Consider the following 18,095-nt stretch of genomic DNA (forward strand, 5'->3'; position numbering starts at 1 on the left):
AATTGCTTAGGTTTAGTAAAGTTTGAAGTTTCCCTCTGAGTTTCAGGACCAGTTACGTAAAGGTCTTGTTTTTGTGTCGACTCGGCTGCTGTAGTTTTCACCTCGGTACATGTAAAGATGCATGTTGGTCTAATGTGCATCCTCCCTCAGAGAGGCATGATTGAAACTACCGAGGAACAAAACGTGAAGCCAGTCTGGAATAATAGAGTTTAATTGGCAACTTGACAGGGATGTTAAAGGAAAATACTGATCAAACTAAATCTGTAGCTGATTTAAAGGTCTTGAAAACCTTGATTTCAAAAATGTATTTTGTCACACACGCCTCTCAAAGTTCATTCATTTCCATTTTCTGCACTTTGTCACAATAAAACCACCAAATTAACTGTATTTCTTTTGGATAGTTATTGGATAATTGAGAAATTGACAGAAAAACAGTTTTTGTTGATTTGTTTCAAAGATGTTTTTTTGTTTTGTTTTTTACAAATAAAAATCCAAGGTATTTCTTGCAGTTTTTTGGTTCCAATACCCCTAAGACTGAGTCCAACTGAGTGTTTTGATTTTTATCTCGACATAAATACAGCTGTCAGTGAAGGCCACTCAGGCGTGTCAGAGACTCGGAGAGGACAAAAAGTATCAAAGAGCAAAGAACACAGCTGAAGGCTGAGGGACATGACTGTGAAGGAGTTTAAAACGGAGTAAGGCTATAAAACAACGTCTATTTCATGGAGTATGGAGTCTTGTAAGGGACATGGCAAACATGTTGGAGAATGCGACAATGCAATCAGAGATCAGAGCATGCTAATTTACACACTGCAATTATTAATTATTTTTGTTATAGATTATTGTGGCAATTAAACGGATAAAAACAATTGTCTGCAGATTTTTCATTTAGCCACTTAAGCCTATGCAGTAGGAAGANTTTTTATTTTTTTTACTGAGTTTGAATCAGGTGAAGGTAAAACTGCCACTTTAGGAGTTCTGTGTAAAACATATTTACAAAAGTTAATTGCACAATGTTTATTCTTTGAAGTGTTTTGGTAATTTGAAGTGTTTTCTTTGTTTTAGTCTGTGTACTCCAGTCATTGATTTATCAACTACCAATTAGTTGATGATTATTTCGATAATCGATTAATCGTGATTAACCTGATTAATCATTTCAGTCCTGCAGTCATGCTAGCATGAGTCGGTCAAAGCTCAAACCTAAAATGACACAAAAAACAGATTGGATGGATCTACGCTCTCCATCCAATCTGACTGAGTTGAAGTTTTAGTAGAAAGAAGTAGGGAGGAAAAAAATCAGTCTTTAGATGTGCAAATCAGTAGAAACATTCCCCAAAAGATTTACAGTTATAAATTAAGATTGAGGGGGTTTCTTTTTTCGGAGGGGGCGGTTTCCCCCCACAAACTATTGGGACAGAAAGTGCAAGAACACAAAGGGCTGCTGCACCTTTCAGTTTTTAAGCACAAAAAAAGTTGAAAACTGTCATTCTTCTTCCTCTTCAGGTTAGTGCTAATTTATGCCACTGTCACAAAAAAAGTCCCAATGGAATATAGTAGCTGTAACAAGACAGAATGTCAGAAAGTTTAAGGAATCTGAATAGTTTTGCAAGCCAATACTTGATTTAAATATTCCAGGTCTCTGCTGCTGAATGAAATATTTCTTGCCGCCTCGTTAAGACATACATCACATCACATCCACAGCAAACATGACTGTGTCTCAACACAGTCATGCGCTAAAGATCCCGTTTCAATGCGCTAAACTCAAATTAGGAGCAACTTTTACAGCGTTAACACAAATTACATTGTTGTCCACAGCATGGTTTTGTTTTTGGAGTGTAGCCATCGCTTCGACACACTCTGACTTTTTGTTGTTTTGTTTTTTTTTTGTTTGTTTTTCCATCCTCCAGTCTATGGTAGCATTTTTAAAGGACCCGTCGGGACCGCCGCTGTGGGAAGAGAACCCCGAAGCAAAAGACGTCGTCCACATCGAAACGGAGAAAGTAAGTAAATGACCTTGGCGAACTTTTTAAAGATTCTAAAGCAGCATCTGCTGCGTTGTTAAACGCTGGTTTTCAGCTGCCGTGATCAAAGGACTCCCGCCTAGCAGACTCCTCTCCTGTCTAGTTGAAAGAAAAAAAAATTTGAGGCGAGTTTTTGCGTTTGAAGCCAGTGGAGCGTTGTTTCCACCCGTGTCAGATGTTGGTCTTTCGTGTCCCCGACCTCACGAGGACGGAAACCGTTTCCACGCGGCTCTCATCCTGCCCAGTCTGACGAGCGCCGCCATCAAAACCTCTTGACGGGCTGGGAGTTGATGCAGCCCGTCAAACTCCCAGCCGTAGCGAGCGCAGCGTGCTGAAAGGCCTTTCGTTTAATGAGCAGCAAGCCTGACAGTTTGGAGCAGCTCTCCAGCTTCCCGCTGTGGGGCTTCTTGAAGATGTCAACTAGAGATTGTGCTGAACGTGGCGTTCTGGAAGTTGCTGAGGTCATGATGGTGATTATGAGGAGAGGAAACTGTTAGGAGGACTCGTGCATCTTCACTCTAAAAATCCGAAAGCCTTCACTTTGTTGGAGACGTGTCTAAAGATGCTTTTTTTTTTCTTTTTTTTTTCCTTTTTTCTTTTTAAACATCTGTTTTTGTCAAATTTGTTGAAATGTTCACAATTTTTTTTAATAAGCCTATGTGTGGCCAGATTGTGATGCCAGTTTTAGTCATGTTCTTTTAGGACCAATAATATTCCACCAATAAGCTTCTGTGCTCCACAAATCTGCAGCAAACTTCTGGGAAACACTGAGTTACTTTTAAAAACCCGCCTGTTTGGAGTTGCTTTTGTATCATAATAAATGAAACACTAACCAACATTGTGTTGTGTAGTAACCGCACTTATGTATGCAGTGTTTCAGTTGTTGATTTTTGTGTGTGTTTGTGTGTTTTCATGATATAACTGCCTTGTTGCTGAAATGTACTATACAGATAAACTTGATTGATGATATAAAAAAACACATTAAAAGCAAATATTTTTGTTGTTACTGCTTATACACTTACTGTCTTGAGAGGTCATTGAGTTTAAAAGTGAGCACAGGTGATTTCACACCACTTTTAGCACGATTGAAACCACAGACTAACCAACTCTACTGGAATGAAACGGCAGGATTGCAGAAATGTGAACAGACTGAAACAACAAATCGCAGTAAACACGATAAAAACATGCTTAGATAAAACATGGTAGCATCAGGTGAGATGCTAAAATGCCTACAACACCTGAAAGGCTGCTAACGTTTGCAAATCCTAAAAGGGCTTCATCTGGTTTCACCTATAAACTCATCAGTGTTTATAATAGTTAACCCTCTTCAATCAGTCACAACTCCCGTACCAAAGGGTGTTACCTCACAGCGCTGCACGTTGTAATTCATCCTGGGTAATGATGGCATCTCTGCTCATTTCACCATCGTCTTCCTGTTTCCCTTTGTCTTTTTTTCCAGGACTTCAGAAAGCTGCTGAAGAAAGAGGAAAGACCGGTCCTCATTATGTTCTACGCTCCCTGTGAGTCTCCGCTTTACTGTTGGACATTCACATTTCCCGATGTTCATTTTGTTTAATGCGTTGACCATCTGCCAGTAAAAACAAAACAAAACAAACAAAAAAATAACCCTTGGTTCTCACTTGGGGAGAAGACTAAAAGTGAATTAAGAAGTTTTCTGAATTCCCTTTTTTCTTCTAAATTCGACCCCGGAGTTCTACATCAACCTTTTTAAATCGTCTTCAGCTCATAATGAGAGAGGAGTTGTTGCTTTAATAACATTAGTTCACATAAAAACAGCAGGTCGTCGCCGCTCTGCCCTGAACCAACATGTTTCTGCTGAACTCCTTCAACAGTTCGAATGGGCAGCATCCATATGTTCAGGCAGAACATCTGTTAGCACATCTGAAATAGGTTTGTTAAAAACTTTAAAATAATAAACACAGCTGTCATTGCTGTGAATCGGTCTCTCTTTAAAGGTTTTCTTTATAGTGCATTTTTAAGAAAGATGAAGATATCAACTTTTAAGCTGAAATTTCAGAGATCATGATTCCAGACCATTACTTAAGATGTTAATTACACACAATATTCTGACACATTGTTTAAACATCAAAACGTCTAAACTTTCCAGATTAATGACTTCATAAGATTGCCTCTTGGTTGATATCCACGTTTTGACCCGTGTTGTTCTATCTGCAGGGTGCGGCGTTTGCAAGAGGATGCAGCCTGTTTTTCAGCAGGCGGCCACAGAAACAAAAGGCAAATATGTAAGTGTGTCGCCTGTCCGTTGTGTTGTTATAAGTCTCCACAGTCTGATCCCGTTCCTTCGGTTTTTCTGCAGATTAAGAAAGTGTTAAACTTGTTAAAGTAGTTCAGACCGCCTGCCGGTCTTAAATAAGAGACTTTTTGGATTTTATTTAAGACGCCATCAGATGCGCTCTGTAGGTTTTAATGTTTAATAACCCAGATTACCTTCAGATGACTTTCTGAGACTGTACCTGATTTAGATTTGATCTGAGTTTTAGCACAAAGATCTATTCAGGGGTTTGTTTGTCCAGTCTTTTCAGACAGTTTCTGTCTGGTTTTTAATTTGTTCCTTGTTGAGATTTTTCACATTTTGTCACCTTACAACATTCAAACTTCACTGTATTTTATTGGGATTTTATGATGGACCAGCACAAATGAGCACTCGGTGATAAACAAAATTAAAATTAAGCATAGTTTAGTAGAAACTTTACACAAATAAAATCCTGAAACGCGTGCAAGTGTGTTGATCTGTGGCCATTATGTCCACATCGGCAAAGTCCAAACACTCTGTGGCGGAAAACTTTACGCAGCACTCTGAGTGTTTTTCCACAGCTGAACATAGTGGTGGCAGTATCATGATGTGAGAAACTGGTTGCATATTCACCTGATACCAGGAGAACCCAAAACACGCAGCCAGAGTTACAGTGAAATAACTTCGATAAAAGCATATACATGTCTTAGAATGGCCCAGTCAAAGTCCGGTCTGTAACAAAGTTTATGTTCATCCAGGCTCACTGAGCTTGAGTTAAGAAGATTGGGTAAAAAATGTTTAGTCTGTCTGTGTGTAACAGACAGAACCCAAAAGCTGTAGCAGCAGCAACAGGTTTTCTAAAATGCATCAACTTTGCATCCAGATTACAGATGTATGCCGCACTTTTCAGATTAAATAAAAAAACAAAAAACGGTTCATTTTCCATTCCGCTCCACACCTACATGCTCTTTTGTGTTGCCCTATCCCATTAAATCTCAATAAAATCTATTAAAGTTTGCGATCGCAGCGTCTCACCAAACAGCTAGCGTTACTCTTTGCAAGGCAGCGTTTGCAGACGCAGAATTTATTGACCGCGTTTTCAGCTCGCACCTTTATCTGCTGTTAATGACTAAAGTCCTTCCAGTTTGGCTTTACAAGATCTATAAAGATAAAATGCCACTTTAACCTACTTACTTGTGTTTAGTCTCTGCCTTTATCATGTAAAGGGAAATCTAAAATATTTCCCCATCTTGAACTAAACACCGTCTTTCTTTAAAAGTGATGTAAAATGGAAATGTGGTATTTTAATACTTCGTCTGTAATATGATTTTTTTTTTTTGGTAACTTTAATCTGTCCTTTTTTTTATGCAAACTGACCCCAGCTTGAAGAATATCTGATGTAGCTGCTACTGATGCTGATGGAGATCACAGTAAACATAAACCACAACACATATTTTATGGCTAACATCTCAGAGGATTCAGAATCACTCTATATTGAGAAAAGGCTGTGAATACTTATCTAAATGTGATTTTTTTTAAAAAAATTTTTGGTATTCTATTTTTAGTAAATTTGCAAAACAAAACAAAAAAAAACTCTTTTCCACATTCTAATTATGGCATATCTGTGCACACAATTTGGAGGAAAGAAAAGATTATGGCAATGTGGAGTGAGGCCGTAGCGCGGCACATCGTGGAGAAAGCGAAGCGCTGCGAATATTTTCTGGATGCTCTGCTGATTCTCAGAGCGTTGCCGCCGCCGCCTCCCACGTTGCTTTGAAGCGAACGTCGAGTGGGAGCTTAACCAAGTTGTGTAACCCATTTCCCGTCTCAGTCAAGGACGAGGGAGACAGCGCGCGTGCAGCATCCGATGTGTTTCATTAAGTCTGACTGAAAAGAAAAGGGAGAAACTCCAAAGATACTGCAGGGAAGTTGTTTTATTTCCAGTGATTAGGTTCACTTTGGCGGCGCTCTCATCACGTTTGCTGGTGCAGAAGAGAAAGAGTTTGGCATAACTCTGACGTTTATTTTTTCTCTTCGGCTAATCGTACGCGTTTTGCAGTTTAGTGCAATATTTGCTTTGAGCTCCTGCAGAAGCGTCGGCCGTTTTTAAGTGAGATTTTCACAGATCGCTTCGGAGAATTGGTCGGGCTTTTCTGAAGCTTTCAGGTGAACCTTAGATGATCCCTTTGCCACAGTGAAAGGTGCTCTCTTTCGAAATCACCTTGACATATATATTAACGACGCTGTTAAAAAAGAAAAAGTCACTTTTCTTTTCCTCGAACAACCTCGAAAGTTTTAAAACCTCGCTCCTTCCGATTGATCCTCAACTTCTGAGCCTTTTTCTCTCCATTATTCTGGTCTAAAACATCGACGAGACGTCTCCTTTAATGTTCTCTTTCCGTTTAAACTCTTCTTCTCTGACGGTGGCTAACCGGCTTTGATGTCCTTTCCTCCTTAGCCTTCGCCGTCACTTTTCATCCCCTCCCTGACAACTCAACGTCCCGCTTTTCTCTGGCTCTCTCTGATTTGTTCCAAAGGTGCTGGCAGGGATGAACGTTCACCCGGCTGAGTTTGACGGCCTTAAGCAGGAGTACAACGTCAAAGGCTACCCGACCTTCTGCTACTTTGAGTAAGTTGAGTCATCTGCCTCGTTAAGCCTCGTCTCGAGGCTCGGCCGCTCGCTTTCCAGGCCACTTCAAACAGAAAACGTAATCTGTTGAACACAAGCGGGTGGCAGACTTAAACCTGAAAGCGTAGACTTCAAGTGTTGGTTACTTCACTCTGAGTATAGGTGAGGTTTTTATTTCTAGAAACACTGGGCTCCTTTGGAGGAAATCATTGTAATTTGGTGGGACTAAACGGTACGCAGCGGTTCCTGGTTTGAGTTTGTACCTTTCCTTGGGTTGTAACTAGTCACATTTACTCTATTAAATTTACTTACAGTTTTGAGAGTATTTTTTTTATTACACTGTACTTTTTACTTCTACTTGAGTCATTTTATTGTGAAGTATTTCCATTCATACTTGAGTAAAATTTCTGGATTTTCTTCCCGCTGGATAAAGAACAAACATGTTTTAACCAACATTTCACCAGACTCAGACACACACCTGCAGGTTTTGCTGAAGTTTCGTCAGTTTTCTACTGAAACAAACTGATTTGGAAAAATTTCCTTTTGCCCGACTTTATTTTTTGTTACTTATACAAATTACTGTCCTTAAAATACTAAAATTTCCACTCAACTTAATATTTTAGTCCACCTGATGATGTAATTTTAAAATATTAAATAATTGATAATGTGATCAGTTATCAGTACTTGAGAAGACTATCAAATTACTCAAATAACTTTTTTAAGCTTACTTGAGTAATTTCTTGGATGGCTACTTTTCACTTTTACTTAAATAAAAATATAAGTAGTCCTGCTCTTACTTCAGTACAGGTTTTAGATAATCTGCCCACCTCTGCTTGTAACATCTCTAAAGGTTGAAGCATATAGATGAAATGAATTAAAGCAACTCACCAGGTATGTTATTGACAAGGGAATAACATCATAACATGATAAAAAGCTTAAAAATAGTTGATTTTACATAATAACCCTCCTTTAAAATCTCTTGATTTTTCAACAACATTTGATACCCAAGTTTCCAGGGAACTTTAAGAGATAAAGAAGTAAAATAAAAACTCCATGTAAACAATTTTAGTATTTTTTTGCTTCATTCAATAAAAGGACAGCTGAGGGTCAAAGAGAGTCCACTGCACTGACATGGCAGGCCGAAACACTTCCTAACTATTCGATTTCCTGGATGCCAGCGCTCCGATCCTTATTTCTCCCCGCTCCGGCTTTATCATCCCCATTTCCACATTAAACACTCTTTCTTTCCAGTCTGGCCTTTTAATTAGGCCGGGACTGATTAAGTGCCTCTGTGGTTAGAAATTGCGTGCTCTCCTCCTCTCTTCCTGTACATCTGCGCATCTCCCTCTCTCGTGCACGGCCCCGCACGCGCCCACCCCACCCCCACCTGCTGCAGAACTGGAGCCAGTCTGTTAGCTGGAAGTGCATTAGTGTCTGAGCAGAGCTAGCTAATGACCGTCCAAGTCCACTGGCTTCAATAATGAGCTCCTGGCTGATAAACTGCAGCTAATCACGGCAAAGTAAATCAGCATCAACACCTTCAGTTATCTCGCCGCAGCACCCGCTGCTAGGAAGACCAACTTTTTCAAGGTCTTCTAATGTTTTCAGTCCTGGCAGCGAAAGAAAGTGTGCTTCCCAAGAGTTTAGCCAAACCTAAAAAGTTCTATTAACATTTTGGAAAAAAAAAAAAAAAAGAACATTCAACCTTTTTATCCTTGCCCTATACTCCAACAAAGAAAAGCCGCTGAGACCGTCAGCCGGGGGCGGGGGGTTTATGTCAGAACTTCCTCAGCATGATTTTGTGGGGTTTTATTGTACTTTACAGCTGGTGAGCTAAACCGGTGGAATACAGAGTTGGTCATAAATCTCACTGATTGAATTCCAAGCAAGCCACTCTTTCCTCCCGCGGAAGTCGGTTCCCCTAAAACGCTCCGAATGCAGGCGAGTGCCACCACGCGTCGCCTTTAATCACGTCCATTCTTACGTCCCGGGAGCCTCTGGCTGCTGTCGTCACCACCATCAGTGTGCGCAGAGTCGCTCTGCGAGGAGCCGCGGTGGCCGACGCTGATCCTGTGATGCTGGGCTGGGACGTCCAGGTGAGCCTCTCTGCCAACATTTAGCCAGAGAGGCTGGAAAACGGGAACTTGGTTAAGTTTTTTATAGCTTATTTTTATGCTGTAAAGCATAGAGCCGAAACGATTAATCATGACGAATCAATTACTGAAATAATCATCAGCTAATTTAGTAATCAATTGATCGTTTACTGGAGTATACAGACTCAAAAAAAGGGTATTTGCTTAAGGAAGAGCGTAAGAGTAGCAAATAACCGTACAAAATAAAGATATATAGTTTGCACTTAAAAAAATGCCTGAACATATTTTAGCTTCATCTGGTACCAATTCTGTAAATTTTGCTATCTAATTATTAATCAGGAAATAAAAAAGATAATTATCACCTCTGTTGATAAGTTGAGCAGAAAGGACTGAGCTTTTCACAGGAGTATGTTTTATTTTTTGGTTTAGCTGCAGATGAATCCTTTGATACAAATGATTGATTGTTCACTGGAATAACTTTTTTTGGTATTTGTTTCCAGGCAATGAAATGTTTATTTTGTCAATTTTAAAAGAATGAAAAACTAAACTGTCCTATGCGTTTCTAATGTTACATGATATGAGGTTAAATGAAAAATCTGCTGATCGTACAAATGTTTTATTCGATTAATCGTCAAAACGGGTTATTGTGATGAATAATCGATTAATCGAATAAAAATCAGTACAGTCAATTATTCGTTTCAGTAGTCATTTAGTCATAGATTGAGACCAAATTGAGTATTTTAGTCGTTTTGGTCACAATCTGATCTAATCGTCATCATAACCATTGCAGCCAACAATTATGACTAAAAATAATCGTTGGTTGCAGGCCTAGTGAGGAAACTCTGTCTTAATTTCACTTTAAATGTTCTATATTGTCATTTCCTCTACTTCAGTGCACCTTCAGGCTTAAAATACAAACTACTATACAATGAAAAACATACCAAGCATGTCAAAACTCCCCCTAAATTCAGAGTTTGACTTACGTAAAGGCATAAACCTTTTGTCCACATTGATTTTAGTTTATTTTTATGCAAATTCTACAGAGAGTTGAGGAACTATAGTCCTGGCTTTAAAAACACACACACAGCATCAGCGATCAAACAGTGCTGAACTCTGTTATCTTTTCATTGGGATGCTGAAAGAGCACATTATTTCTCCTTATGTTAAACATTTCAGCGGCTGGTAGGAACACTGAAGAAATTGCAAGCTTGCCACTGACTTCTTTTTTTTTTCTTTTTTTTTGCTCCTTTGCATCAAGCAAGTCATTAGGCAGAAACTGTGCTACTGCATAACTTGATGCTGTTAATACTTGGTGGTTAATCAGAAGCCTGGACTGCCATCTGTATCGTCAGACTATTTCTGGAGTTTCTTCACCTTTGAGTGTCTTTACATTTTGTCACTTTGACAAACTTCTAGCATAGGGATTTATGTTAAGTTTCTCAGGCTTATTTAAACTATAAGGAAGGAGGTTTGAGTTGTGGCAACTAACTTCATTCAGTAATTAGTCTTTTTTTTTTTTTTTTTTACAAATTGGGTAACATTTATTGTTCAAGTCAGCTGCTGACTTGAAATTGATCCGTGATCATCATCTTATCTTCCAGGAAGGGGAAATTCCTTCATCACTATGAAAACTACGGCGCTACCCCAAAGGATATAGCAGATTGGCTGAAGAAGTGAGTATGATTCATAACTCAACCAGCTGCGTTTTTTTGGTTGGCTTTTTAGTAGCTGTCCTTGAAGTTGCTGAAAATGTAGAGTTCAGACTGGAAACCGTTTTATGGTCTACTAATTTAACTAATAAAACCCAACGTCGGAGAGAGAATCGACTCCAAGGAGCTTGAACGAATCTCCTTCTTTGACTTTCTGTCATCACCTTCTTTTTTCTCCTGCGCTCTTCATCACACCTTTTCTTGCCTCGACTCCCCTGGCCACCTCGTCATGTTGTCATCAATCTACACCTTCTTTCACTTTTTTTTTTTTTTTTTTGCCACTTTGTCTCACAATCTCTGCCTGTAAGTCCTCGTCTCTGTCTGTAGAGAAAACTCAGCGGTGTTCGTGGAGCTGCAACCAGCCGGTGCAAAGTACCGGCTTTACAGCCAACAATAACAACGTTTCCATGACGAATGTACGCAAAACTTTGTCGATATTCCACCGATGTCGACAAAACGCAATTTTGCAACCGCGGTGTTTCTATTAAATGAGAAGCGCAATTTTTAAAAAAATCACACGTGAATAAGTTTGTTCACATGACAAGTTGTTAAATAACATTAGGCGCCTTCATCCTCTTACCACTTCCTGTCCGCCTGTAGTAACATCTGGTTGTTGATCATGTGACTTGTGTGGTGTGAAAAAGTGTTGCTAATGTAATTTTGCAAAATAAGCAAATTTTGATAAAGTCAAAATAAAAAATCTCCTCATCATAGCGCAAAAAACTTTATTACAAAAAAAGCAGGTATTTTTCATAATTGCTCTGTTTCTCTAAAGCGAAACTATGTTTCGTAATTCCTGTCTGCGCAGTTTTAACGTGATTGGAAACCCTCCTAGTGGCTACGTTGTCATTACAAATGTGTACATTTTTCACTAATGTTAAAAAACCCCCCACCATTTTGTGGTGTTTCCATGAAATAAGAAATGCAATTAAGAGCACATGCGAATATGTTTGTTCACACAATAAGTTATTTCATTGTTTTTTTTAATTAGTGTGTTTCCATTAAGCTAACTTATTTTTGTAATTTAAATTTTGCAATTTTAAGGACAATGGAAACGCATCTAATGTGACACAGGTGCACTAGCTAGTCTTTTTAACTCTAAAAAGTATTGAACGAATACTTTTTAGATAATTATAATTATAAGAAATTCTGCTTATAACTATTTATAAGCAGAATTCCCTGAAAATGCCCCAGCTGTGTGACAGTGAAGTTAACAGAAATCCTACCATATTTAACTCGATAATAACCATGGATACAATAAACTAACCTACCTCTCACCTCCCAGTTTTTCCAGTTCCCATACTTAAAGCCCACTGTGTAAATATCTGCCATAAAGCCAGGGTGCATTTTACATTTTAAAATATCTTAGAAATGTAAAGGTTCAAGTTGAAAAAGTTTAGGATTCCTGTTATCGTTACATTTTAAGAAATAACTCGACCACTTTGAACCAGAAGGCTGTGATTATTCCTCTGTCACTGCGAAGACATTCCTTCAGATGAATTTACCGAAGCTCACCTGTTAAAAATAGATCATTCATTTGCATATGAACGGATGTGACCTCTCGGAAACCTCATCACATTTGCTGTTTGTCATCTCAAAGGATTTTTTTCTTTTTTGCCTAGAGATGCAGGAGATGAGAGCAAGCTGAAACCGGGGGGTTTTTGATATAAACTGTACTCATAAACTTGACAGGATTTTTACAACACTCTTATTTTTCACCTCTAGTTTTCATTCCCTCCTCTCTTCCCCAATGTTTTGATTAAGTTTCCCGAAACATCATATTCAGCAGTTTAGTTTTATTTATTTTAGTTCGCTTCTCAAGTTTTTCTGCTTTTTACTGGGCCAAATCAGTTTACTTTAGGAACAAAGGTTATGTAGTTCCTAATTGAAACTATGTTGATGATGAATGCTTCTGTGTGTTGTTGGACTTGTATTATGCCAGACTCTTGTTTTTACACGATGGAAAAGCTAGACTTTACGTTGAGTCATATCTAGGCAACCAGGTATTAGTCAGTCAGCTACTGCAGAGGTCTAATTTTCCACAAATCACAAATGTATGATATAAATCTATTACTATATAGATTATGCTAAATTAACATTTTCAGGTAATTGTCCATTTTTACTTTAATTGTAGCAAATGCAGGTTTTTCTGCAACTAAGCCAGAATTAATCAGGCTTTTTTGAGTCATTCTGGCTCACAACGCTCACGTTGCTTTGTCAGTCTGGTAGCGTTACATAATTTCATGCTACGCTATGCAGACTCTCGCTCTGCACTGGTGAAGATTCACGTCAGTAGGCTCAGAGTTATAACTGGCTCCTGCTGATGACTCAACCCACTTTCTAATTATATACAAGAAATTATTCGACCACTTGAAGGCACTCGCCGGAGACGCAACGACAAGTCCAACAAAATAATGCGTACAAAAATCAGAATGTAATAAAAGCAAAACAGACATGTTAAGATAGGACTTGTTTTGTTTTTTCACTTTTAGACTCATAAGGATTTTTTTTTTTTTATTAACCTGTGTACATCTGTGAAAAGATCAGATGCTTCCTTTGTTACTGTTTTCACCAATAAACTGTAATGACCCATGCTTTGGGAGCGTAGAATGATCATTGTCACATTTTTCATTATTTTACTTCTGCTTTTATTTGTGACTCTGCTACAAGTTGATCTTAACTTTCTGCTTCTGGAATGCATGAAGTGTTCATTTCCTTGAATTGATCTCTCTGCATTTGACCTTGTAAATCTTTTCAGGTTTGTAAATTTAGGAAAGCAAATCGTCTACTTTCTGAGTTTCTTCACAGCATACTGTACATTTTTTTCCCAGTTTTCTTCAGCTCACCTCCCGGCCTCGTTTCAGTCGCTGAGCTCGCTCAGTGGATCTGCCGTTTTTCCTCTGGACTCTTCAGCCAGTTTTTCCCCTCTTTGATGGATTCGCTTTTGTTTCTCCAGCCCAATTATGGACCGATTCAGAACTTTTGACTTTTTGCTGAGTCTAATGCAAACGTCACCCTTGAAAATACCTCCAGACTTTTTTTTTTTCTGGCTTAGAGAGTAATTAAAGTGGAAGCAGCTCCCATCTGAATACCAGTTTATATAATTTCATTCTACGCTATGCAGACTCTCACTCTGCACTGGTGAAGATTCACGTCAGTAGGCTCAGAGTTATAACTGGCAACCAGGTATTAGTCAGTCAGCTACTGCAGAGGTCTAATTTTCCACAAATCACAAATGTATGATATAAATCTATTACTATATAGATTATGCTAAATTAACATTTTCAGGTAATTGTCCATTTTTACTTTAATTGTAGCAAATGCAATTTGTCAGTTTTATCCTTTAAAAAAAAAGCTACATTCCTTGAACTTTTCCTCCCACTTTTTTTTTGTGATCAAGTTTCAAAAACTTGTATCTTGAATTTGTTTATTAAACAGCTTAAAATGTTGATATTTGGCTCCAAATATTTAGATGCGGGGAATATTTGTCCAGCACTCAGAGGACCGAGCCGAGTGTGAGACGGACGCTTCGGTCGAACTCGAGGGCTTCGGTTACATTACTCTTTTGTTTGTAAATGCTGTCCAGCCGCATGTGGTTTTTGAAGAAAACCATTTTTTTTTCTTTTAAAATGATGTTTTCTTTGCGTACTTGTTCAGGGAGTATATTGTTTATATCACTGTCCACTCAATTCTGGCGCTGCAGCACTGGTTCCTGTCATCGAGATGGGGCCGCTTAGTTTGTGTGCGTGCGTGCGTGCGTGCGTGCGTGTGTTTTGACACATTGGGTGGAGTGTAGGTTACAGCTGTGTTTGATTCTTTTCTTTTTCTCTTTTATACATATATCTACATGTTTTGTTCATACAGAAAACAGACCAGCTGGATTTAATCTGCTTTGCAAAATGGCTCCCGGTCCGTTTCCTTATGCTGTCTTCTTTCCCGTGGTGTTGCAGCCCTCGGCCCCCGCAGCCAAAGACTCCGGAGGTGCCGTGGTCGGAGACGGACTCGCCGGTCTTCCACCTGACCGATGAGTCCTTTGACAGCTTCCTGGAGGAACATCCTGCGGCCCTGGTCATGTTCTATGCCCCCTGTGAGTAATACAGCATGAAAACACAAAGAAGAGAGGGAGGAAAGAAAAAAAAAGCACTGCCCATTAGTGTGAAAGTAATAAATCAGTTGCAAGGAAACATCTTTCACTTATCTTTGCTTACTGGCTCTCTCTGGGTTTTGCTCTGTAATACTAGAAGCAGTTGTTCTTCTTTGACCGAGGCACTTGATTGTCATCTACGTTCAGTGCGGAACGGTTCTTCACATTTGCATTTCAACCAATATTTGTACTGATCACAGATTTTGTAAAGCTTTGATCTGCTAATACCAGTTTTAAATTATTCCTATATCCCTGGAAGGACTTTTACCCTTTGAGGCCAAAGTTTCAAATCTCCGCCTGGATATTTTTGCTTCTTTTCATTGTACAAAGTTCTTTAAATGTCATGTGAGTAAATGAATTTGCCTATTTCTCTATAACAAATGGAACTAGCAAGTTCTTTTTCAATTTACCGGCTATTAAAAGATTGTTTAATCCGATTAAACTGAAGTAAACAGGTTTTTCCAAAGGGTTTAGATCGTGTGACGCAGTGAAAGCAGACCACATCAGCTGAACGTGTCCCCCAGTCGATTGAAGTCTACTGCACTATGACCCTTAGTCTCTCTTCTTCTGTCGTTAAATATTCAACATTCCTTCATTGGAAGCCAACAGGGATAAAAGAGCCAAGAATCGACATCCTTTTGATGCGTCTTGTGCTTTAAAACTCCACGCTTAGCGTCTTCTGCTTTTGTGCTAAACTTTTTGACAGTCTGAAAATTGTCTCATCTTTTACTTTCCCTCCACCAGCAGCCCTCATTGTGCAACAGAGTGCATAGTATTATCTTGAGAATTTTTTTTTAGCAGTAAAAAATGTGCAGCATCCAGTCAAGAGGAGCTTCTCGCTCCTTCCTGCCATGGAAAACATTCTTCGTGCAGTTTTCCCGTGGGTTCAGCCGTTATTTAGTCACACTGATAACATCATTTCGCTGTCATGCGAGTTTCTGAAGTTGGAGAAAGGAACCAAAGGAAGGACTAGAAATGGGGGGGGGGAACAAACTCAAAGCCAGACCAAACGCAGGGAATTCGGAGCGAAAACGCTATCCATCACATACGAACCCCTCTACATCCCTGCACATTGCACCTCATTGTCGCCATATGGTTCATATAAGCCCGCTTGTCGTTTCTGCACATGCTTTACATTTCCATTCAGGCACCACACACTGTTGTTACGCAGAACTCTGTGACCCTGCCAGACTTTTTCCAACTTCCAGACACGACTTACTTTGATCAAACCCTCCTCCTCCTCCTCCTCTTTGTTGGGGAGCTTTCCATTCTTCTTGTTGTGACATATAGCTATAAATTATTGATAAAGAAATTCACATTAAGTTAGACAACAACATCTTAATCACGATGCAGATATTTCTGGATGATCTTTTCTTTTACGCAAGTCTTGCACATCACCTCCCCACCATCAGTTCTTTCAGTCTCTATCCTGTAATGACGCATAACGAAAAACAGCCACTCCAGTTCAAGCCTCAACAAGGATCTAACAAGTTTATTTGGAAAAAAAAACTGACATTTTCACATATAATTTTGTGCTTTTGGTAGCTTCCTTCTAAAAGCAATGAGCCCCACTCAGAAATCAAACACGCACATTTTCCACTGAAGTACAGAAAATTAGTTATTAGAGCAGAGCTACTTACTACTAAATGAAATTGTTTAAAAAAAAAACATTTTTGTTTTTCATTTTTGTGTTTCCTGTGTCCAGAAAAGTTCAGGCTGCTGATTTTTTAATGATCTTTTTTGCCCCTACGGTCTTCCAGATCCTCCTTTTGGTTGAGATTTTGGTCCCAAATCAACACTTGATTATCGCAGTTGAATTTTGTGAATTGTCCAGGTGGGGACAGATCGGGGTCAGATGTCAAACTAACGACGAGTCCTATTCATGCAAGAATCAGGCTGGGAGTTTTATGGCAACTAATTTCTTTATGAAATGATTTTATTTGTTTATTTCAAACAAGTTTAAAAAAATAAAACAAGAGCAGTCAGTGGGCCAGAGAAAAACATGTGCATACATAACCAAGAACCAAATATTTAGTTTATCACTACTTTTCTGTTCAATCCTACCCCTTATCTCAATTTAATTAGATATATTACCTACTGACTTGTATCAAAATGTGTCAATTAAACCATGTTATAATGTTCAGTATAAACGGATGTCACTCACACAACTAGTCCTCACTCCTTTGCTTTGGTTTAAGTCGTAGATCATGACTGTTTGGAGAGAAAATACCTAACAATGGAAATTTGTTGCCGATAAAACTAAATATTTGCGTCATGGGTTCCTGCTGTTGGTGTTTAGACAAAGAATCATTTCGCCACAAACCGCTGGTTTCCTTCCAGGGCCGTTTTGCGTGTAGCAAAAATGATCACATCACTTCAGCTTTCAGAGGTCACTGACAGGGTGACCAAAATCGTGGTGCATTATTTTTTTCCTCCCTTCTCGCTCTCTCTCCCTCCCCCCCTCTCTATTTTTAGCCTAAATGTGCAGAGAAGTGTTTGAGCGAGTGTCTGTTGGAACGATGCTGGAAGCAGATTGCTCCACTCTTTTCCCGCTGCGGTGTCGCAGCTTCACAGATGCCTCCGCTGCACTCGACTCTCCCCCGGAACAGCAGCCAGTCGTAAACACGCTCAGATCAAGGGCAGTCGGCTGAAACGAGCTTCATCAAATACCGCGTGCGTGCGCTCCGCGTGCGCGCGCCAGCAGCATATCGAATGCATATTTCACACACCATGACAAAACATTTAGTGCGCACAATTGAGCTGCGTATCTCTTGTTTCCCTCTAATGGAGGCACAGACGCATAACTGCCCGGTTTTGCTGCTTCGGTGCAGTTTCTTGATGGCTCTGCCGTCAAATTGAGATTAATGTTCTCCCGGCCGACGCGATCGCCTTGCATTTCTGCCCGTTTTCACTGTCCTCTGAGATGCACAGCAGGGGAGCTTTGCGTGGAACTTCTTGTGGGCCTCCAGTTCGGTGCACTGAGGGCGGGCGATTGTGTTCTGGACCAAAACAAAAGTTTCTTTCAGCCCAAGCTATTGATGCACTGAGTGTTGTTTCAAAGCTAATTATAGCTGCATTGTTTGATCACTGGTCACTGGGCCTCATTTCACAGGATTCACAAAGTCTTAAATTCATTCAAATTTCTTAAGTTTATGTTTAAAAAATTGTAAGTTGGCCTTAAATACGTTAATCACAGGTCTTAAGCTTTGTTGTATATTCCAGGG

At 39.4% G+C, this 18,095-nt stretch overlaps 1 protein-coding gene across 1 annotated transcript in view; it reads left to right on the plus strand.

Moving 5' to 3' along the window:
* LOC103134822 (protein disulfide-isomerase A5-like) overlaps positions 1-18,095 on the plus strand; it is a 47,627-nt gene that overhangs the window by 21,092 nt on the left and 8,440 nt on the right. Inside the window, exons 6-11 of the mRNA XM_007547274.2 lie at positions 1,908-2,000; positions 3,481-3,541; positions 4,218-4,285; positions 6,834-6,925; positions 10,620-10,691; positions 14,678-14,814. Coding sequence (XP_007547336.1) covers positions 1,908-2,000; positions 3,481-3,541; positions 4,218-4,285; positions 6,834-6,925; positions 10,620-10,691; positions 14,678-14,814 — 523 coding nt within the window. The remainder of the gene's footprint in view (positions 1-1,907; positions 2,001-3,480; positions 3,542-4,217; positions 4,286-6,833; positions 6,926-10,619; positions 10,692-14,677; positions 14,815-18,095) is intronic.

The sequence above is a fragment of the Poecilia formosa genome, unplaced genomic scaffold (assembly GCF_000485575.1).
Source record: "Poecilia formosa unplaced genomic scaffold, Poecilia_formosa-5.1.2 Scaffold19, whole genome shotgun sequence".
Classification (NCBI taxonomy): Eukaryota; Metazoa; Chordata; class Actinopteri; order Cyprinodontiformes; family Poeciliidae; genus Poecilia; species Poecilia formosa.